This window comes from Melanostigma gelatinosum (assembly GCF_949748355.1).
Source record: "Melanostigma gelatinosum genome assembly, chromosome: 7".
NCBI classification, from domain to species: Eukaryota; Metazoa; Chordata; class Actinopteri; order Perciformes; family Zoarcidae; genus Melanostigma; species Melanostigma gelatinosum.
Genome location: NC_136640.1, coordinates 3,356,497 through 3,379,800, shown reverse-complemented (window position 1 = coordinate 3,379,800; position 23,304 = coordinate 3,356,497). Strand labels below are relative to the sequence as shown.

General features: G+C 45.4%; 2 protein-coding genes across 2 annotated transcripts in view; both read left to right on the top strand.

The window, feature by feature from the left end:
• Positions 1 to 1,466, top strand: part of LOC306779576 (eukaryotic translation initiation factor 4 gamma 1-like) — a gene marked incomplete at its 3' end in the record, with an annotated part of 24,009 nt that extends 22,543 nt beyond the window's left edge. Inside the window, exon 14 of the mRNA XM_079271542.1 lies at positions 940 to 1,466. Coding sequence (XP_079127668.1) covers positions 940 to 1,466 — 527 coding nt within the window. The remainder of the gene's footprint in view (positions 1 to 939) is intronic.
• Positions 1,467 to 7,156: 5,690 nt separating this feature from the next.
• Positions 7,157 to 22,536, top strand: alp3 (alkaline phosphatase 3; the record flags this gene model as incomplete). Its single annotated transcript, XM_079271541.1, has 11 exons — positions 7,157 to 7,271; positions 7,594 to 7,709; positions 8,479 to 8,653; positions 9,704 to 9,876; positions 9,973 to 10,113; positions 10,447 to 10,516; positions 11,582 to 11,716; positions 13,560 to 13,751; positions 16,337 to 16,453; positions 16,922 to 17,213; positions 22,347 to 22,536. The coding sequence occupies exons 2-11, from the start codon at positions 7,596 to 7,598 to the stop codon at positions 22,534 to 22,536; spliced, it is 1,599 nt and encodes a 532-aa protein (XP_079127667.1). The 5' UTR covers positions 7,157 to 7,271; positions 7,594 to 7,595.
• Positions 22,537 to 23,304: the final 768 nt, after the last annotated feature.

Sequence of the window (23,304 nt, the reverse complement as noted above, 5' to 3'; positions counted from 1 at the left end):
ACAAGTCTTTTTTGCATCAAGTAAAAGTACGTTTTTGTAACATGTCTGCGACAGAAAGTTCCATGGATAGAATATACAACCAAACAAATGAGGATGAGGATCTTCATGGACATCCCCAAGAAGTACATACCTGTATTCTGGAAACGTCTCTCACTCAATCTATTGAAGAGATCAGCTGCATGATAAATAAGTTGACTGCTAAACGCCACGCTCTGGAGCTTGCTAAATACAACACTCTGACAAAACACCGCTTGAACACACTTCAGGCTGAGCACCAGAGGAAGGTGAACCAGATGGAGGAACAGATCCAGCAGAGGGACTCTGAGATCCAGCAGAGGGACTCTGAGATCCAGCAGAGGGACTCTGAGATCCAGCAGAGGGACTCTGAGATCCGGGATCTAAGAAAAGCAAAGGAAAGTCTTTCTGAGGAGCTCAAAAAGACGAAATGCCACCTGAGTAGGAAAGAAGGTGAACTCCAGCATGAGAAAACCGAGAGGAAGAACCTGACTGAAAACCTGAATAGCAAGAAGATGGATCTGATATCCAAAGAATTGCTGATAGAAAAATTGAGGGTTCTGACTACGACACAATGGATCCAGGGGACAGAACTCCTGTTGAAAGAGAAAAACATGCCTAGGGACTGTCAAGGACATCCCCAAAAAGTACTTGAATGGCTAACGATTCTCACTCAAAATGACGACGAGATCAGCAGTCTGACCGAGCAACACAGAAACCTTCCTATGTGCAACCATGTGGAGGAAAAGTGCACCAAAGACCTGAGCCTGAACCAACACGGCGTGGACACACTTCAGGCTGAGCACCAGCTGGAGGAACAGATCCAGCAGAGGGACTCTGAGATCCAGCAGAGGGACTCTGAGATCCAGCAGAGGGACTCTGAGATCCAGCAGAGGGACTCTGAGATCCTGGATCTAAGAAAAGCAAAGGAAAGTCTTTTTGAGGAGCTCAAAATTAAGAAATGCCAGCTGAACAGGAAAGAAGTTGAACTCCTCCAGCTTGAGAAAACCTGGCAGGAAAAGTATGACGCTCCGGAGAAGAAGTCCACCACGGACCTGGCACAGAAAGAATGGACCATAAACGACAGAATAGCAGCTTGGCAGTCCAACCACAAAGCCCTCAAAGAGAACTTTGAAAAGGAGCTGGCCAAAACACAAGAATTGAGCGAGAAATTGGGACAGGTGGAAACGGAACACCAAGAGGGGAAGTTTAAAAACATGATCATGACTGAGAGGTATCTGATAGAAATAGAAAGGTTGAACAAAGTCAACAAGCTCCTGGAGGACATCTGTTTAGAACAAAAGCAGAAGCGCAGAGGGTTCTTTGGCAAGAAGATGGAGCATCGAGAAACGGAGTTGCTCAAGATGATGACAAAAAAGAAAGGAAAACAAAAGAAAGCGAGAGAAAGGCAGGAAGGAAGATCATCATTTGAATGTGTGAGCTTCATTTAGGGTTTTCTCCTGCTCCCATTCAGAGTGATACTGAACGGGGGGGGGGGGGGGGCTAATGTGAGCTTCATTTAGGGTTTTCTCCTGCTCCCATTCAGAGTGATACTGAACGGGGGGGCGGGGCTAATGTGAGCTTCATTTAGGGTTTTCTCCTGCTCCCATTCAGAGTGATACTGAACGGGGGGGGGGGGGGGGGGGGCTAATGTGAGCTTCATTTAGGGTTTTCTCCTGCTCCCATTCAGAGTGATACTGAACGGGGGGGGGGGGGCTAATGTGAGCTTCATTTAGGGTTTTCTCCTGCTCCCATTCAGAGTGATACTGAACGGGGGGGGGGGGGCTAATGTGAGCTTCATTTAGGGTTTTCTCCTGCTCCCATTCAGAGTGATACTGAACGGGGGGGGGGGGGGGGTAATGTGAGCTTCATTTAGGGTTTTCTCCTGCTCCCATTCAGAGTGATACTGAACGGGGGGGGGGGGGGGGGGCTAATGTGAGCTTCATTTAGGGTTTTCTCCTGCTCCCATTCAGAGTGATACTGAACGGGGGGGGGGGGGGGGCTAATGTGAGCTTCATTTAGGGTTTTCTCCTGCTCCCATTCAGAGTGATACTGAACGGGGGGGGGGGGTAATGTGAGCTTCATTTAGGGTTTTCTCCTGCTCCCATTCAGAGTGATACTGAACGGGGGGGGGGGCTAATGTGAGCTTCATTTAGGGTTTTCTCCTGCTCCCATTCAGAGTGATACTGAACGGGGGGGGGGGCTAATGTGAGCTTCATTTAGGGTTTTCTCCTGCTCCCATTCAGAGTGATACTGAACGGGGGGGGGGGTGGGGCTAATGTGAGCCTATAAATAAACATAAAAATGTACGGAGATGATTCGGGGGCATTTATCACAAGACTGCAATACGTGTCTGTGAACATGCTCTCTTAAATAAATAAATTGACATCACAACTTTGATCATTCATCAGACTCTGTTTTATTTGACATTGACTGAAAACCTTCACCATCCAATTTGCAATCTTGTTACTAATGAAACCCTTTGATTGTTTTATGAAGAATGTACAAACACAAGTAATTAAATATAACAGAATTTGTCTTTTAAACTCCAGAACACTGACGGAACTCGAGACACTGAGTGTTGAGGTTTGTAGATATGAGGTTTTCAGCCAACGCTAGCGTTCCTTTAAGATGTTTACGATGGGCCTTGACGTGCCTGTATTTTTAGAAAGTCGTGAGAGTTTCATTGTACAAAATGCTTCCATGAGCAGAAGAGCAAAGGGCCACAGGATGGCTTTTCCCAAGTGGGATTGCCGCTCGCTGTTCCACAATTAGATGCTTACTTATACATTTAAAAGTGAATACTGACGCTTCTCCAGCTCCCGCATCAATCGCCGCCATGTTGGTTCAAATTAAATCTTCACCAGCACGCAATGCAACTCGGGATATGCTGGGCTGCGAAGGCTCCATGAGATGCGTCCTCCGAATCTGGGGGCCGAAGGCCGCATTCGTCGGCTGCATTTGAAGGAGTCTTCAACAAACATGCGAATCGGGACAGCCTAGTCGCCGCGCTGTGACGCAACCGGTCTACGAATGCAGCCATCCAAGGATGCAGCCCCTGAATTGAGACACAGCTACAGTCTTGAAAAGACACGAGGGATCCTCTTTGAGATAATGAGGAAGGCCCAGCAGAAGAACTGACCTCTTCTTGTATGTTGAGCTCTGATAAAAAAAGAAAAAAAGAACAACAAATACCAGTTATCTGAATGATGCAAGTCTATCATAGGGAGTTGAGTTTCAACAATCTGTAATAACATCTCACAATTTTGTAGTTAATTCTTTACATTTCCGAATGTTATATTTTATATTGATCACTTTGGGGCTCCATAGAATGGGATAGTGGTATTTTAAAAATCAAATCAACTATATTTGCAGAGATGTACCAAAACCAGACAACCAGTGGAATGTCTTATCTATCAAGGCTCAGAACAATAGTGTAGCCTAATCTTTATCTGCAACTGTGCAGAAATACCGGCTTTACACACAATGAATGAAAGGAATGACATGCAAAAAACAAAAGAAATGCCACAGAGATGCGAGAGACGGCAAGTTTGATGCAGAAACATCTGACACTACTCCTGGACGCCTGAATGTAAATTGGCAGACGGTGAAAATCATATACTGCACTGATCTTTTACCACAGAAAGTAGCCTGTTTCCAGTGTGTCAGTGGAAGAAAATGCTTTAAATTACACATAAAAAGCACTATGAAATGTCAAAAACTGAAAATCAGCTCTCAAGCCACTCTAGCGGTGTGGTTTGGTAAAACCCTACATGCAGTCTTTAGCACAGGCTGCTGACATTACCATCTGTATTGATCTAGACAGAAGTAAACATAACTGCAGCCTTCTAAATGAGAAGCAGTAAAGAGCCAAACCACGCAGACCTACTTTAGCATGTTTGAGATCAGCTGTCGGTTCGCTGACATCGTTAAGTTTTAAGACGACAGATTGCCTGGCAATCAACTCGTTAGGTGATAGAGATGACTGCGTCTGAGGTTTGTGATTTCCAATTACGCTCGTGCAAGTCATGACTGCCATGGCGGAGCACAACTTCCTTGTCATGTTCATGGTTTAAATGAAATTATTGGTTTACTTTTTCGAGGTTTGGCAACTGGCTGATTGTAACGTCATTTAACTTCACTGGCCCGTTGTAACTTTTTACTGGCTCTTAATGTTGGTCCCTGCGATGGCATAATAGCTCATACATCACATATATAAACTTATATATCACTTATATATAAACACTTGTGATTTCACTCACCTCGAAAACAGTCTGAGCCGACGACGACACTAGGGTGACCACATCCACACCAGCAAACAGGAGACACTGCGGTGTTTAGTGAAGCTGTGAATAATAATAAAGGACTCTGGCGTGCTCCCCTCTACAATACAACTTTGTGTGATTGCTACATGATGTATGTGTCACAGAATAGGAAAACATAGTCTTAAAGAGTCAAAAAGTGTTTGTTCACAGTATTTGTATTTATTCAACATTGTGGTGTTCAAAAACTGACCACTGTGCTGAGTGCCACAAAGCATAACATTTGTGGACTTAAAATGTACAAATGAAATCACAGGTCACATAAATAATACATAATAAACAGATAACTTAATGTTTTAAAAGCATAAAGAAAACCAAACTAATTTGGTTAACATTTAACGGCTCAAAAAGTAAAGAATTTCTAAAGTGATTCAGTCGATTGGGGACTTGTGTGCAGTGTCTTTTTTTTCATCAGACTAATTTGTACATCGGCAGTATGAAGTGGTAGAAAGAGGTATGCATGCATTTTCTCGACTCAAATGTACATTTACTTTGAAATATCTCTTAATTGGTACAATAAAAATGTCAAATTTTCAGTATGGGTGGAGTCAACGATGTCCTCAACACATACATATCAGTCATTGTCTGGGCTTATTGAGAAAATACCTTTTATTATTCCGATCTGTGCCGTTTGGTTGCGTTTACCGTGAATTTTAGCAAATAGGTACACTCACATGTAAGTGTCTGCTGAGTTGACCACGGAGATCTGAGTGGCTGCTGACTTGACCGCAGTCTTTCCTCTGAAGCGTCACGTGAAGCGACGTCGGTTTCTGATGATTGAGGCGACTGACAGCCGAATGATCGGCTGTCAGTCGCCTCAGTGCGTAGATATGAGGTAGCCAGCACACGGAGCCTTGTTTACGTTTTTAACCAATGATATAGGGCTAGAACCTAACCTAAGCCTATCAGATATTTATTTGACAACGCTTTTAACCAATCATTTGTTAGACTGCGTTCCAGCAAAATATTCTATCGCGCGGCTCTTTAGGCCCAGTGGAACTCCAAAAAGGAGGATAAATACTCGTCCGGCTTGATGCTGCGCCGTACACCGGACAGAGCATTGAAAATCCAGTGTCCGGCCTAAATCCGGACGTCTGGTCACCCTAGACCAGGGGTTCTTAACCTTTTTGACCTCGGGGCCCAACTTTTCAAGTACAAAGTGTCCCGGGGCCCACTCTGACTATATGCATCACAAGTGTCAGACAACCTGTAGGTCATACAGAAACAGAGCAGTGGGCCTTTGGAGTCAGGAAAAACTTAAGATTTTTGTCCGCATAAAATAAAAAAGTATCTTTCAGTATAAATAACTGCCGGTGGCTGTATCTGTACAGGTAAAGGACAGTGTAGGGCTGTAACTACACTATCAGTGAACAACTGCCTCAAATTTGAAGAAGATTGGACAAAGTATGACCATTCTACAGAGTTTCTTCATGAAGAGATCCAGGCGGAGCTCTAAAAGGACATTTGGAGACCCAAATGGACACATGGTAACCACATGATATTCTGACACACTAAAGGTGTTTCTCCCTTTATATTGTGATTTTATATTATTTTCCTTTTATTTTTAGCCTTTGCAAATTGCAAAAACTATGTATATATGGTGGAAGACATGGTGTGTGAGTGGCGGACTTGCTGTGCTTAATGGCTGCGACCGAGCGCACGAACGAGAATGAGAACAGCTCAGTTTTTTATGGTCTTTACTATTCTTCAGCTTCTTCTTCTACTGGACTTTTTTTTTGTGAGATTCCAACATTCTCACACATTCTTCTGGAAGCTTTTGTCAAACTCTTCATCACGTTTATCTTTCATGCTTTTTTCAACCTTTTTTTGCTGCTTTGAATCCTCAAACCCCAAAATGCCATTCATCTTTGAACCTCGTCGTCTCCTCTTCACCCCCTTTGAAGCCATTAATACTTTACATTCTCACTTTAAACCGTCATCCACCCTTTGTGCTTCATCATATTAGTTCCACGTTTTTCACATCATTCATTTTCTTAATCTCGGGTCACGATTTATACTCTGCGTTTCTGTCTCTGTAACTTACAAATTCAGCGACACTTCGACTGCTTTCACTCCTTACGTGCTACCTGTCAGGCTTCCTTTCTACTTCTACCACTCCGTGCTGCTTCAAACCTTAATCACCACCATCCAGGGCTCACTGTCTCTTCTCACTCGGTGTTCTCTTTTTACTCTCGTTTCACTTTCCTTCTGTCCTCAGCTTCCACCGTTCCTTTCATCATTGACTCATTTTGTAAGAGGCTTCCCAAACTTTTTGAAAATCAGCACACTCGGTACTTGTGGAGTTGTGCAACCGGCTGCAATCAGCATTTACTGCTTGTTAATGGCCGACTGCATGAAACTGTACCTGTTACAGCACAGGGACGTGTACTCCAGCAGATAAGAGGGCATGTGTGGGAGGTTTGACAGCTGGGGAAAATAAAAGAGGCTAACACACACGTTGAAACCCAGAGGGCCTGAACAAAGATCAGTGGAGTGGTTTGTTTTTTTATTCATGCTCACATTGATCTCTGCAGGCTCTCTGACTCTCTCTCTCTCTCTCTCTCTCTGACTCTCTCTCTCTCTCTCTCTCTCTCTCTCTCTCCCTCTCTCTGACTCTCTCTCTCTCTCTCTCTCTCTCTGACTCTCTCTCTCTCATTTAAATTTAATCTGCAGCGTTTTTGTTCTGTAGTTACTCATCTTTTGGTCATTACGCTGCAAAACCTACAAAGCATAACACCGCATGACAAATACCGATTAACAACAGGAATACTGTTGTTTCTGCACTGAGCCCGGTCTGATCTGTGTGCTCGGTGACAGTCGAGGAGGAGAACCCGGAGTTCTGGAGGTCACAGGCCCGGGAGACTTTACAGTCGGCGCTGGACAGGAAGCTCAACACCAATGTGGCCAAGAACATCCTGTTCTTCCTCGGAGATGGTGAGTTTCACAACGTCTGAAATCAGGAATTACCCTCTGATCTACTTTTTTGTCGAGCATGTTGTGGCCCGTTTCCCGTCCGTTCCACCGATGTGCAGCGCAACAGACCAACAGAATATTCCAACGAAAACAAGAAGATGTACAGTGAGACTTTGATCTTCACAGCAGGAACACACTCCAGAGGGACGGTTCAATCCCAGCAGAGGAAGTTATCAGTTTATTTATCGAGTCTGGAATGATAGAAGACGTGTGTGTGCGCGTGTGTGTGTGCGTGTGTGTGTGCGTGTGTGTGTGTGTGTGTGTGTGTGTGTGTGCGCATCAGGTATGGGAATCACAACCATCACGGCGGCCCGTATCCTCAAGGGACAGCTGGAGAACCAGACGGGAGAGGAGACGGTGATGACCATGGATACCTTCCCCAATGTGGGACTGGCTAAGGTACACACACACACACACACACACACACACACACACACACACACACACACACACACACACACACACACACCCCATAAATGGATGTGGACAGACGTAGAGGTACCAGTGCATTCATATCTACTCATTCATATAATAATATAATCCCAGAGAGTTGTTTGCTGTGCTCGATAGAGGCTCCAATGTGATCGGCCCTGTCATGTGAGGGAAGTGTGGTTGTGTGCACTGATGTGTGAATACATGTGAGAGTGCACACGTGGGATCTTGGAGCAGCCTTTGCATTATGCAGTGACAACCTGCATTCAATGTAAAGGTTTCTGCCCAACGAAGGCAAATACATCGCTGCTCAAAATAGAGTTATGAGGTGATTCTGACTTCTTACCATCTGTTATATTGCCACATAAAAGCATAATGCCATGGAAATATATCCTGTCAACACAATCAGTTTGTAAAACATTCATGTGCAGTTCGTTGTTCCGGCTCCATTTCCTCGATCGATTATAATCCTGTAACTGTTTCTCATTGTTACACTCACTCAATGCTTCATTTGCTTATTTCTTAATATATTACATTTTTCTCTTTTCTATTGTTATTTTCTGCTGCAAGACACATTTTTCCACACGGAAAAACAGAAGTTGTCGTTAATTTTGTCCAACACTAGATTCTATTTCGGCTCATCTGTGCGTGTGTGTGCGTGTGTGTGTGTGTGTGTGTGTGTGTGTGTGCGTGCGTGTGTGTGCGTGTGTGTGTGTGTGTGCGTGTGTGTGTGTAGACCTACAGTGTGGACTTCCAGATTGCAGACAGTGCAGCCACGGCCACGGCGTACCTGTGTGGAGTGAAAACCAACCTGAACACCATCGGAGTCAATGCAGCGGCTCGCAACGGAGTCTGCAAGACGCAGAAAGGCAACGAGGTCACGTCCATCCTGAAGTGGGCGAAAGATGCTGGTGAGACTCGTGCAGCACAGCACAGACGTCTATTGCCATTGTTATGGAACGCACCCCGACGCTATTATGTAAGAATATGATGATGATGGTGACGATCGAGGTCACAGAAGCAGAAGTAAACTCTCTGAAACCAGGACACCACAAGATCAATACAGGCTGAAACATCAGGCATCACACACACTCACACACACACACACACACACACGCACACACGCACACGCACACACACACGCACACACGCACACACACACACACGCACGCACACACGCACACACACACACGCACACAGTGCAAAGCACTTGTGTGTGAATGTTTGTTGATTTAAGTCTGTTGTCACAAAAACACATTTCAGAAATGGTACTTGTTGCAAATTACTGAAATGTTACACTAAATTTAGTTTGTCTTTTTGAAATTTCCTTAAATTGTTGCTTTCTTTGTGCTGAAAGAAGCTCTGTTAAAGTGACAATCCTTAAGGTTTCTGTGCTGGTGGAGTTAGAATCTCTATTTGAGTGAAAACAAAGGAAGCTTTTCTGGAGTCTTGGGAATGTGAGCATGTCTCTCATCTTATAACATCATTTCATCTTCTCTTGGAAATTCCAAGTGTTGGGACGATTAACAGTCAGTATAATCAGTATAAACTGCCAAAGCTGTTTCAAGCCACATCTTAAGTCGTACATTCATTTCATAGATATCGATTTTGCAGCACAGTGAGACAATCCCATAAAACATTGGTGCAGTGTGGCTTCATCTCAGTGTCCCTGCACTGTTCCTCTCTGCCACAGCGTCTTCTTACGCTGCCACTGGGGGCTTTAAGGGGATTAATATTGGACATCAAGGTGATTAAAGAATATTTACCATCCCACAACTCAACAGAATCACAATACACAGTATCTGCAGAGAACGTCTCTGATTAACGGATCAACCATTTCACAGCATGAGGCCTGAAAGCCGTTCGTGTGTCATTATTATCACACAAGCCTGCAGCAGAGTTTATACGTTGTGCATGTAAGCCGATACACACCCACATTAAGCGTGAAATCCATCTCGTAGGCAAGTCCGTCGGCATTGTAACGACCACGCGGGTGCAGCATGCCACCCCGGCAACCAGCTACGCCCACAGCGCCAGCAGGAAGTGGTACAGTGACGCCGACATGTCCGCCGCCGCCAAGAGGGACGGCTGCACCGACATCTCCTCACAGCTCCTCACAAACACTGACATAGATGTGAGCTTCTCCGTAACGCAGATCAGTCTCACGCCGCGAGCTTGCAACACACATTACGATATATATGTGTGTGTGTGTGTGTGTGTGTGTTTGCAGGTGATCATCGGTGGTGGCAGGAAGTACATGACCCCGAGGGGCACTAAGGACCCAGAGTACCCCTGGGATTACACCTCCAGGGGCAAACGAAGAGACGGGCGCAACCTCATCGATGAGTGGCGGAGCATGAAGGCTGGAAAGGTGACACGTCTTCAATCAGACACAGTGAACAAGGAATGAGACTTCATTAAAGCAGCAGCATGCGGGAGAACCCTCGGACAAAAGGGAGGTTGCAAAAATGACAAAATAATGGGACTTGAACGCCAGCACACTTAAGAACAAGTAGACTTCTTTTTTTAAGGAGCTCTCCTTGTTGAAGACACTTTTCATGCAAACACTTAATAAAAGGAGCTTTTTTCCCACTTAAATGACAAAGGAATACATCCAACATGTGTCATGAAAGAAAAGCTCATTCGGTGACTCACAGCGAGCGTGAATCCCACTCAGTGTGTGAATGTCTGTGTCCTGACGCAGGTAGCCCACTACGTGTGGAATACAACTGATTTCAAGGCTGTCGACCCTGAAAAAACAGACCAGCTCATGGGTGAGTTTTATCAAACGACCAGCAGCTCTACAACTTAACAAAACTGGTTTTGTTTTATCAGGTTGTTTTTTTACAGATTGTACACAAATGCTAAGCTAAGCTAACTGGCTGCTGGATCCAGCTTCATATTTATATATATATATATATATATAGGAAGTGGACGTAGTTGTCGTGACGTCACCCATCGGTTTGTGGCCTGCCGTTTGGAAGCCTTGAGTTCCAGTTTTTGGCGATCAACTTTTTGGATTGCTGTCGCCATGTTGGCTTTTTGTTTGCAACCAATGCACGGAAGTGACCATATTTGGACGGTAGAGGAGCGACGTAGAGACTCCGTATACGTCTCTGGTAGAGACCTGTCAATCACTGTGTAGCCCCGCCCCTAAAGCATCCCCTGCTTTATGGTCTGTGTGACTCTAAATGGACCATAATGTACTAAATGAACATCATGCTGTATTGAAGAAGACTTGAAACTAGAGATTGAGACATAAACTCATGTTTACAATGTTTACTGAGGGAATAAATCAAGAGAGAAGTAGAGTCATTTTCTATAGACTTCTATACAACCAGAGGAGTCGCCCCCTGGTGGACACTAGAGAGAATGCAGGTTCAACACATGAAGCACCGAACACCGATCTGTAGAATTATTAATTTCACTTCATCTTGTGAAGTGACTCTAACCAACCAGTATATACTGCCAACAGAGAAGAAATTAAAATGGCCGAGCTCCAAGTGAGAACCCACTTGTGTCCGAATGTTCAAACCGCGGTATTTCCTCTTTGCATCCGCCTCCTCCAGTATAGATTTAAAAGGTATTCTGCGGAGTTCTTTGTGATTCAGTCATCGTGCTTTTTCCGGACTGAGTGCTCACTTGCTGCTGTAGAGACTTTGGATTGTTCGCCTCTCACTGTGGTTCATCACTTCCTGTGTGCTGCAAAGAGCAGCAGTAGTAGGAGGAAGATGGGACTTTCCTTTCTGCTGCGCCTCCACTGTAGGCTGATAAAACTCACATGCTGTATTTTCCTTTTTACATAAAGATGATGTTGGTCTGCCCTTCTCTTCCCCCAGCTCTGTTTGAACCCGGTGATATGCATTTTGAGGCGGAAAGGGACCCAAACATGGACCCGTCCATCGTAGAGACCACAGAAAAGGCCATCCGCATCCTCCAGAAAAACCCTAAAGGCTTCTTCCTGCTAGTGGAGGGTGAGGACAACGGCGTCACCAACCTTCCAAAACACCCATCAATTAATCCGTCACAGGTTGGGTAATGAAATCCCCGGAGAGAAAAGCCCTCACGTGGTGGATCAATAGAAGCATTGATCACAAAAGGTCCCCACGTGGCAATTAAACGCTGGTATTTGTTTGCTAAAACATCGATATGTGTTTACGTGTATAATATGGCGACTTCAGCCCTGATATTGAGTTTTAACGGTAGTTCTGCACCCACCACGTTGGAGAACAGCGTGAGCCTGCAGTGGATCAGGTGACTTGACATCGATTCTGCATACAGCTCGATGAGTTTGCCGCAGTGTGTGCTACAGCGGAGTGTGGTTGGCTGACGGGTTTCTGTTCCACACGGCTGCCTCGCCGGCCTCCTCGTCCATCTCTCCCTTTTTAATCTGAGGCAGCCGCCTGGGGACTCCGTGGTGCTACCGAGTGTCTTCACAATGACTTTTAAACAACAGGCAAATGTATAAATAGAAGCGGGCATATGGTGCACCCGATCACTTGACAGCTCAACGAGACCGCAACATACTAACCAGAGTTTACGTCACTTTTCCAAACGCCGGTGGGGGAGAGGACAGGAGAGGAAGGATGTGCTGAAGTAAAAAAACAAACAAATGGCAACAAAATAACATTAACTTCGTCTGAAATTCTCTGCTGGAGGAGGTAGGTCCCCTTTCCCAATTTATGTTTTATTCCAAGAGATCATTTTCAGACTCTCTTGAAAAACAAAAAAAGTTGTCTGCTCACCTCCAACAATGTAACATCTGATACTCTACAGGCTTGGCAACTCAAAATCACAGTTCCCTATCCCCCCTCAGCGATTTATCACAATCTCTAGACAAGTCCGGTCCCAAGTCATCAAGTACGAGTTGGTCTCAAATCTTGTAATTGCAGACCTCAAGTCAAGTGTCAAGAAATGAAAAGCATGTTGGTGACAAGTCGCAAGTCGTTGAAGGCAAGTTTCAGTCAAGTGTCAAGTAAAAATAAAAGTCCAAGACAAGGTTTGAGTAATTAGAGACAAGAATCAAGTCCAAGTCGGTTTCAGACATGTCCAAGTCTAGACTTCAGGAGGATGTTGGACTCATATGTGTCAGGTGGCTCAGAAACATGCCTCTAAATGAATTGATAATGTTGCCCCATGTTAAGCAATTGTTGCCTCGCACATTTGCACTAATCAGCGTCAAGTCTCATAAGAGAAAAGTCTCACGCAAATCTCAAGTAATTCGAGTCAGTTTCCAAATCAAGACTTCATTCACTCCAGAGGAGTTCCAGTTTAAATCTCAAGTCAGGTCACAAGTCTTCAGATGTAAAGTCTTTTAGGTCTCTGAACGCTGTCCACCACAACCACAGGCGTTCAAACTATTCCATGAACTCATGTACAGGACTAACGGTTACATATTAACAATGTGTGTCAATGAAAGGCATGTTTTCTTATTTGTTCTTCAATGTTCGCTGGTTTTCACCACGTCAACATTTTAGACTTCAAATCTTAAGTCAAGTCTCAAAAGGTCGCAGCGGTTCAGTCCAAATCCTAACCTTTGTGACTTCAGGCTGGCTCAAGTCCAAGTCTGCAGTCTCAAGCTCTCCCAGCTTCACTGTTTGCTGGAATCACATCACTTTCTTTCGCTTCTGAGTCAAATATTTCTTCGTGTTAATGAGTCAGCCTAATTATATTCGAATGAATGAGAAAAATGAATGAGTGCCTTCTGGTTTAATTAAACTGTCTAAACTGTTAAATTATCCAAAACCAAGCACTTTTTCTCACCAAGTACCCCCCCCCCCCCCCCCCCCATTAACCCCTCCGTCTCTCTGTGGTCAGGTGGGCGTATTGACCAGGCTCACCATGCGGGCCGGGCCTCCATGGCGCTGCACGAGACGGTCGCCTTCGACTACGCAATCGCCAAGGGCCTTGAACTCACCGCAGAGCACGAAACTCTCACCGTCGTGATGGCCGACCACTCCCACCCCTTCACCTTCAATGGATACCCATTTCGAGGGCAGAGCATTCTGGGTATTTATGAACTGAATTTCTGTTCTTTCTTTCCTAAAAATGTGCCGCAGGCGTTTGAAATCGGCTCACTGATTTTATTTTTTGCACATGACAAGGCACTTCTCCTCTCTTACCTCCATCCACCCACCCTCCTCCAGGTGTTTATTTGCCATGACAATAGACACCCCGAGGTGGCATTTTGTGCTTGTTGCGTGTGTCTTTGTGTGTGCGACGCCTCTCGGTGCTCTGCCTGCTTCCCATCACATTCAGTGTGCCTCCGCCACCAGCAGCTTGACATTTCCTCTGCTTTCTCTCCTCTGCAATTACAGCCGGCGTAAACACATATAGCCGGCAGCCTTTCTATTTCAGTCCTCTCTCTTCCCTCTGCCTGTCTCTGATCATCGACGTTGACGCCTCCCTCCTTTCCCCGGTGGGTTAAACCTTGAGATGCTGATGTATCCAAACCCTTCAGGTTTCTGAAATTAAAACTGTTACCAGACCCATGTGGAACATCCGTTAAGCCAAATGAAAGTCTAAATGAAATGTTCTCCTCTGCTAGACTGTTGTACGAGCTTCAATTCTGTCTACGCTTGATTGTGGTGATATGCAGCCGTGTATCATGTATCATGAAACAGTCACAACGGTTTCGTGTACATGGACACAAAATGCCGTTTTTGGGGGGTTTTTTTGCTCAGGGCGAAAATAATGCAGATGGAAAGTCAATTACGAACCTTATTTGTGGTGGACACACAAATGAAATGTGTCTATGTGACCAACAATCAGAGCAAGTGACGTACTCTATAATATCCAAAAGGACCACTATTGGTGGACGGGAGGGGATGGATCCAACAAACAGGACTTTCAACCAGAAGACACCGTGTTGTGATCATGGCCTAAACCTAACTGTTTGTGGTTTAGTTGTCGAAACTAACTGTTTATGTTTTAGTTGCCTAAACCTAACTGTTAGTGGTTTAGTTGCTTAAACCTACGTAGTTATTTAAGCCTGACCATGATGTTTTTTTAACCTAACTTTGCAGTTTAGTTACCTAAACCTAACTGTTTGTGGTTTAGTTGTCTAAACCTAACTTAGTGGTTTTGTTGCCTCAACCTAAGTTCGTGGTTTTGTTGCCTCAACCTAACTGTTTGTTGTTTAGTTGCTTAAACCTACGTAGTTATTTAAGCCTAACCATGATGTTTTTTTAACCTAACTTTAATCTCGAATGTAATGTCCCTAAAAAAAGTAATTCAGACGGACACAAAAACACACAGACATTTCGTGAACCAATGGTTTGCACCAGTTAATGAACTGGCGTGAGACTCTGTTGTTACGTGCAGGCTGCTTCTCCCTCCACCTTAAAGCCTCTTCACTCAGTGTATCACAGGTGATGCATATCTCACTCACCATTGCATCGTCTATGAAAGGGTAGGATGGTCTTCCTTTCATATATATATATATATATATATATATGTGTGTATGTATGTATGTGAATAGACAGTAATGCCAGGTCACAGGACATGAACATTAGCAGCTCCTCTTGTTCACACTGAAAAAAGAAACAAGCTCCAAAAGAATATTCATTTCACTGCAACATTTTAAAAGGTTGTTCTTATTTAATTGCAATCACACTTGTAAATGTTTTTCTTAATTGTTAAAGAAGAGACTACTTCTTTAAATAAGAGATTAAGGAAAGTGGGGAAACATGTTTACCTCTTACTGAAGCTTTAAGGATAGTTTGTGTTTTTGTGTTTTTTTAAATAGTGGGCGTCTGGAGGTTCTGTGCTCCTATTTGAGATGTTAGAGGAGCTGGTTGTGCCACACACACTTCCTGCTCATTACACTGCTATTGTGAAGGGAAATATAGGCTAAGCCTTTCGGGATGTCGGCACCCTGAAAGGCTTTATACGTACGGGGTAATTACAAAACGACTTGTGGTGTAATTATTTTCCAGGTCTCTCCTAAATGCTGAATTTGTTACCCCCTCACTTCATGTGGGTCTACCAGTGGGCAGTACGTTGTTCATTTACACTGGAATGTATCACGTGATATAAAGCGTGACCCTGAATTGTAGTGCCTCCTAAAGGCTTCAGAGTTGTTGCTACATCTTAGCTTGAAAACATTCACTTTTAAGGATTCAGCCCACATACCCCTCTGTATCAGCCTTCACAACTCTATCGATCGAGCACTTGTGTTATGTTGTGCCGTTCCCAGCTTCCCTCCCTCTCTTTCCGGTCATATCCTTATTTTACCCCTCCTCTCCTCCTCCTCTCCTCCTCCTCTCTTCCTCCTCCTCCTCCTCCTCCTCCTCAGCAGTGCAGCAGTGATTAATGTGCTTGTGAAACTCTGAGCTCTTCATCAGCGGGGAGACTCGCCAGGCTAATGGCTCATCTGGAGAGAAACACTCAACAAGCTCTGGACCCCCTGAAGCCCCCTGGGGATTGTGTGTGTGTGTGTGTGTGCGTGTGTGTGTGTGTGTGTGTGTGTGTGTGTGTGTGTGTGTGTGTGTGTTCATGTATGCATGTTTTTAGAGCTGTGAGGCAGAGAGAAGAAGCAGGAAAATAAACAATAAAAAGGGATAAATGTTGAATGCTCTTTCTGGACTCTGCAGGTAAATCTCCGCTGTGGGCCTCTGACATGCTGCCGTACACCACGCTGATGTACGGCAACGGACCCGGACACAAAATCACCAACGGCACGCGTCCAGACATCCGCGACGTCAACACAAGTGAGATGGAGCCTGTTGCTTCTTTGTTTTCCTCTCAGGAATGTCACAGACTTACAAAAACGGCAATTCAGAGTTCCATCTCGAGAGCGTTGGAGGACACAAAGGAAAGCTGGAGACACACAGCAGGAGACCTTTACATCGTTACCCTTCTGTTTGGATCCATGTCCCGTAATACAGCGTGGCCTTTCCTCATAATACAGTTGTACTTTCTCTTTCTAATTTAATTTGCTTCATTTTATTCATAAACCAAGAAAGACAACAGGAGTCTTCCAGTAAGAATAAATACTAAAAGTATAAAGAGAATTATCCCTCTTTTTACTTTTTCCCACATGGAAGATTTGTTTTTTGTCTCTTTTCAGCTTCAGTAATAAAAAGTTGAGTGGCGCTTCCGTTAAAGCTGCTTGAACTGATTTAGTTTGGCCACTAGGGGCAGCGCAACGCGTTACGAACACTTCTCTCTCTTCCCAGAGGATAAAGACTACGTCCAGCTGGCCGCCGTCCCCACAGAGTCGGCCACCCACAGCGGGGAGGACGTGGCGGTGCTCGCCCGCGGGCCCATGGCCCACCTCTTCCAGGGCGTCAATGAGCAGAACTACGTCGCCCACGCCATGGCCTACGCCGCCTGCGTGGGAGCCGACCTCAGGCACTGCCAGGGCCACACTGAGGCCCCCGTGGTGCAAAGCACCGTCGCCAACGGAGCCGGGGCGGCTGGCGGCTCGGTCGCTCTGCTCACTGCTCTGCTGGCGCTTACGGTGCCGATGTAAGGTCCCTTTTCCCGGAGTGTTGATCTCGCTCCACCTGCCACATCTGGGAGGTCAGAGGTCGCGGAGGGGTGAGCAGGGATTAGCTCACAGATGCTTCGGCAGAGTTGGGATGTGAACCCTCGAACCGGGGTTCTGCTGCCCCCGACTGCATAATGTTAAAACAGAGAGAATCTGATTGTTCATACTCACAAACTAAGAAATGTTTCTTGAAATTCAGAAAAAAGTAATTGTTGAAGTCCAGATGAAACTCGATAAGAACCTATTTAATGTGAATGAATCTTGTGTTTACTTGAATCCCTGTCAGATCAATAAAGCAGTCCTCCAAGAGAGAGAGTTGCTCTTTTATGAACTGATTCATGCATAATAAGAATGTAAATATCATGGAGTGACATTCATGGCTCCTTCATATAAAAACATTGAATCTTTTTAATCAGATCATTCGTCGCCAGATGAAAAACTCCAAAAGGTCGATTGTTCTTGAGAAGCGGTTGTTTTCAGCTTCATAACAATGTGTTTTAGTCGAACGGGCTTTTAAAATGGTTTATTTAAGTTAAGATGTGGAGCAACGACTGATCATATCTGAGAAATGTCATATCGCCGGATGACAGATGGTTTTCTCTGGAGAGGTGCGCGTGTCAGCTGTGACTGAACTGTTTTCCATTTCCTGCTTTACCTTTCTCATGTTTAAAAATGCATTTCACAGAATGCGATCGTGGTGCCGTTCAGCAGGAGCAGCTTGGTGTTTTGGGGGAATGGTTGTCGTGCTGATTCATACCGCTGTCATATCTCAGCACTATAATCAAGGAGCTACAACCTGGAGTTTTGGTGACGCATGGCGGCAAAAAGTAGTTCCAGTTTCAATTTCAAGTCAACATCACAACTTCTTATTCTCTTCAGATTTAAAAAAAAAAGAGATATGAGGCCTTAGTCGGGGAGCTTCAGAGGTGGATCATTTTGGGGAGTCAGACTCAGCTTCCGGTCCTCATGCTAAACCAAACTAATCTCCTGTTAGCTTCATATTCAGCATTCGCTTGAGAGCGATGTCACTCTTCTCATCTGACTCTCAAGAAATAAGCACATTTCCCCAAAATGTAAAACTATTTCCTTTAAGCTACGTTTATATTTATGATTTGAAATATGAACCGATGATAAGTCTGTTCATTACAAGGTGATTGCATGCATTTATTTTTACTCTGAAAGAGCTGACACGTGTACATATTCAGATGCAACACCTCAGACCGCATTTATATTATTACCTTTTATATCTTTGCTCTGTGAAACCACACAGGCTGCTGATATTGTCTCGGCCAATAAGATTCCAGTCTGTAAAAGCGAAAGATCTTCCAACCTTTGATAGAAGATAGAAGATGATTTTTCATTCCTTTGATTCTCTTCAATATCCGCAGCGCTAATTGAGGTTCGTGGGGACCGTCGACATTCCTGCAGCAGTGCTTTAATAATGAGAACGTATTTAAAGAGCACCTATTTTTATCTGTAGGGTGACAGATTGTAGTCATTATTGTGGACATCTGTTGGGGGTTGGAGTTTGTTAAACCTCCTTGTACTCATTTAGTCTGGGGGGGGGGGGGGGGGGGGCATCGTTTTGGTTTGAGGTGATCTCATCTTTCACACACATTCGGTCCGTGCTCTTTTATAGATCACGTGGCGGCGCGACGCTTCAACAGCTTGAGAGGAGGCGCAGCGAGCAGGAACACACGACTCCTTTCACACGAGTCAAAACAATCATGACCGTATTTATTTCTTTCATAAAATTGTATTATCATGTTTTAGGAGGCAAAGGTGAAACAATTCATCAGGAAAACTATTTTTAAAAGTGCAATTAAATAGAAATTAAAATCAAGTTCTCAACAGACAGGAAATGGTTTGGAGGATCTTATTCTGCTCTTACAATTAAAACTAAACTATTTACAGCACTGAGATGAAACTGAAGTCTAAATTAGGTTCTTAATCATATTCTTCTAGTTATTATTTCTGGATGCAACAAAGGTCCCTCACAGAGATGCCCCCCCCACATCTCCTGCTCCATCACAGCACTCACGTCCCACACTTGCTGCCTCTTCACCGAACTCTGGTTCGACTCCCCGAGGGCACAGGACGTGTCCTCCCGCCTGCTGGAGACAGCAGTCTGGGTCAAAGCACCCGTCACTCTCTTCTCCTCTCGTGTTCTTCAGTCTTCAGTCTTCTTCAGGCTTCAGTCTCGTTGAATGGCACCAGCAGCAGGTCCTTCTGTGCGGTTGATGGCTTGTTTTAGGTTCAGGATCTGCTCCCATGTCTCGTGTGGCCCAGTCGGTCAGCTGTTCTTCAGCTGAGAGGCTGCTGTGGGCTTGTAAACTGGTTTTAAACATTCTTCAGTTTGACTTGACAGAAAACAAGTGCATCTAACAGTCTATCCACTGACTTGCACCAGACGTTTGATTCATTACTTGAGCAGAAGGACGGATGCTGCAGGAGCTTTCATGCAGAGCTTCAGGTCAAACATGTCCCTCTTGGAATCCAGTTGATGTCATGCTGCTGTTCCACACATTCAGCTCTCATCTCACCGCCTTCATCAGCAGGTGTTTGGTCAGGACTAAAAGGCTGGGCTGATGAAGACTGTAAAGTGGGGTTGAAAGCTCCAGAAAAAAAACGTTTCGCTCAAATTCAGTCAGAGATGAACTTGAATCAACAGCTTGTATCGTACGCTAATTAAATGCAAAAATAAGGAGCATGTAAAGCAATTCTCTGTAAAATAACAAAAGCAAAAATAATTTTCACTCCAACTGTCATCTTCAGAAGCCTTATCATGGTTTACCTCATAATATACATGATATTAACATGCAAATAGTATGCAGTTAACCAATGAACACCTTACTAAGCATATTTGAAAATGAGAAAGAGCTTGTGAGCTCATTTATCCGTTACCAAATATATAAATACATAATATATATTGACCAGGACATTTGGCCATTGTATGTGCTATGTATGCGCATCTTTTGGTTTGGATTATTTGTCTTTCAAACGGACCTTTGTAAAAATATTTTCCTTGTTATTTCACACACCTTTTCCATTGCACTCGTGAGATGAAGAGCTATGGAGGTTGCAGGTATGCAGCCTGAAGCACAGCGTGCCCTGCGGCTCTGTAGTAGCATCCCCTCATGTTCTGCCAGCACACAGCCACGCGCCTTCAGCTTTGCAGTCACTGTACGCTGAACTGTACTGCGCAACAGGCTCTGCGCGCTCCCGCAGCTCCCGCTGGTGTCCGTAGTGCATCCTTCCTTCCGGTGGCGCTAGAGCACCAGACAAAAGCGCCATGTGGTGCGGAGAGGAGAGGGGGCGGATCGGGCTCCGTGAAGCGCTGTGGCTTTTGCCGCAACTTCCATGTGTTATGAAATAGAAGTTGGGTGCGCATTGCAGGAAAAGAGGAAGCACGGAGGAGCAAAGTGCTCTGCGCTTTGAACTGTGGAACCACAGAGCACGAGAAGACCTCACCTGAGCACGAATAACGGTGAGACGAATCCTCCCACGTGTTGAATGTGTGAAGAGCAAAGTGACACAAACTGCACATTACCTCCCAGTATCCCCCCCCCCCCCCCCCCCCCCCCCAGTATCCCCCCCAGTGGTTTCTGTCAATAAATGTGGTCATTTTTGACCACTTGATGTCCTCATAATGGCACTGAAGGATGCACTCACAGTGCGGGAAAACATCTGCGGCTTTTTCTATTCTCACTCTATGTCTGCACACAGCGCGCGCCATCGATCCAAATTCTCTTCTTGGGGATCTTTTTGCACATTTTGCGGACTAAATATCTTCACGTTCTTGTGTTGCAGTGCACATCTAAGGTGACTCTGTTTCCCTTGATCTATGATCGCAATCAGCGAAGACATAAAATGCATCCAGCCACTAAAAGAGCCACGATGTGAGATCACGCCTGTGGGGACAATTTGTGTGGACATGTACTGACACAACACATCCAGGTCAGTGTATTTTTCTCCCAGAGAGGCGCAGAGGAGGAGGAGGAGGAGGAGGAGGGGGGGGGGGGGGGTCACTAGTCCTGAAAGCATGTGTCAAGCACCCAGATATGTGGGAGCCCCTTCGACGTCTTAGTGCCACACGGTGCACCTCTCTGCATGCGCTCGGGGATCAAAGTCAATATTATCACCACTATTGTGGTTCAAAGCCATTCAGAGGCCGTTTCAGTCCTCCGGCTTTGGGTGGATGAATTGTGAGAGGTCCCCCGGATCCGTCCTCCGGTGAAAGGTAATAGGCGTAGCGGGGGATGCGGCCGCGTGGGTCAGCAGCTCTGCAGGGTTGAGAGTCCTGGTGGGCGTTAAGAGAGACGGAGGACAGAAAGACGCTGAGAGTGAGAGTGGGTCGCATACAAATAGGCCACAATGGCCCACTCTCTTTTTATTCATGTTCTTCGAGTGCGCTGGTTGAACATGCATGAAGAGGAAACGTCAAAGGCGTATTTTTAGAAGCGTTTCCTATATTTCGAGGTCGTAATACGCCTGCAGCTACACACAGTGTGAGAGTGTGAAATGGGGTTCTGATGTCCTGAAAAATGTTCCTCACACGTGCACATGCTGCCGTAATTGGACGGTCCCCTATTGTTGCATGGCTGCACAACACCATGCAGCCTGTGGGCGCGTGAAGGTCCAACACGACCTTTTCTCCCTCCAACTGGTGAATTGATCTTGACAGGAGGGACAAAACATCTCACCTTCTTTAAGCACAAGTGTGTTTGTTTTTGCTGCATTCTTATTCTAATTATTTCCCAGCATTACTCTGCTGCAGGCTGTCATCAACTCTTCTATTCCCCCTTTAGACCTGTTGAAATATGCAGCATGGTACAATGACAGCCAATATCCACATGAGAAGAAACGCAGTCCTGCGGTTGACAACTTGCTTCTTTAATGTGTGTGCGCGCCGCCAGCTAACTCCGCCCTCTCTCCTCATGTCGGCGGGCATGTAAGGTGACACCAGCCAATCACGTCTCAATCCGCTTCTACCTAGCGAGGGGAAAACAGCACAAGGAGGCGGAAACTTTTTTTTTGGAGTGTAGGGGGGGTTGTATATAAGCAGTTAAGCGTGGGATTTTGTATCCGTGTCACCCTCCAATGCCTCTCAGTCTGACTGGGCGACAGCACGAGAGCGCACAGAGACCGGAGATCTGTGCCAGCGGGGTGGTGTGGACTTTCACCGGCAGTGACCAAGAAAGTGTGTGGGGGCCACCTTGCAGCCGCCAGGACACGGGGGGAGACAGAGACCTGCGCTGTGGTGCTGAACCGCAGGACTCGACCCTTCAACCGGTGACGTAGAACTGAGACTCATCCAAGAAACTCAAGCTAAAAAAAAACCTAAAAACAAAAAAAACCAAAGCTGCACAAACATTATATATGGATTTGAAGCAGGTGAAAAACAAAGAGGAGACAGAAAACACGGAGCCCAAGTGCCCAGCAGCGCGAACCCGGTGGAGCCTCCGTTGAAGAGGAGAGTGACACGCTTTGGATCAGTGAGGTACGCTCCGCGTCTCTTACGCAGGGAAATTCTTTTTAGGGGGTGTTTTGGGGGGCGAGAAGAGATGTGATAGATTGCTCTCCTAAAAAAGGCTCTACATGCAGCTGCGAACATGGGCTGTATCAGCTCCAAAGCGCCAGTTGGTAAGAGTTTGTTGTTTTTAAATCTGCTCTTCATTCACGCACGCTGGAGGAAGCCTGAATGATTTATTTATTTATTTATTTTTCGCATTGTGTTTTTGCTGCAGCCTTTCCGCGGCTGCAGAGGCTACGGTGCTTGAAGTGCACAGCATGCTGTGCCCGCGAGATGCGAGACATGTGATAGCGCTGCTGAATCATATGCACGTGCGAAAAAAGAGCATTTTTGTTGTAATAACTGGAATCCAAACAGTCTATTAGATGATAAATGGTGTTGTTTTGGGTGCATTTTAGTGGGGTTGGTGGTGGTGGGGTGGGGTGGGGGGGGGGGGGGGAGCTCGAGGGGATGGTATCTGCAGCCTAAACATCGCGATGCTTCGCGATGTTGCAAGAAGCTTCTTTTTATTTTTTTTGGCGAGCACGCCAGTCAGA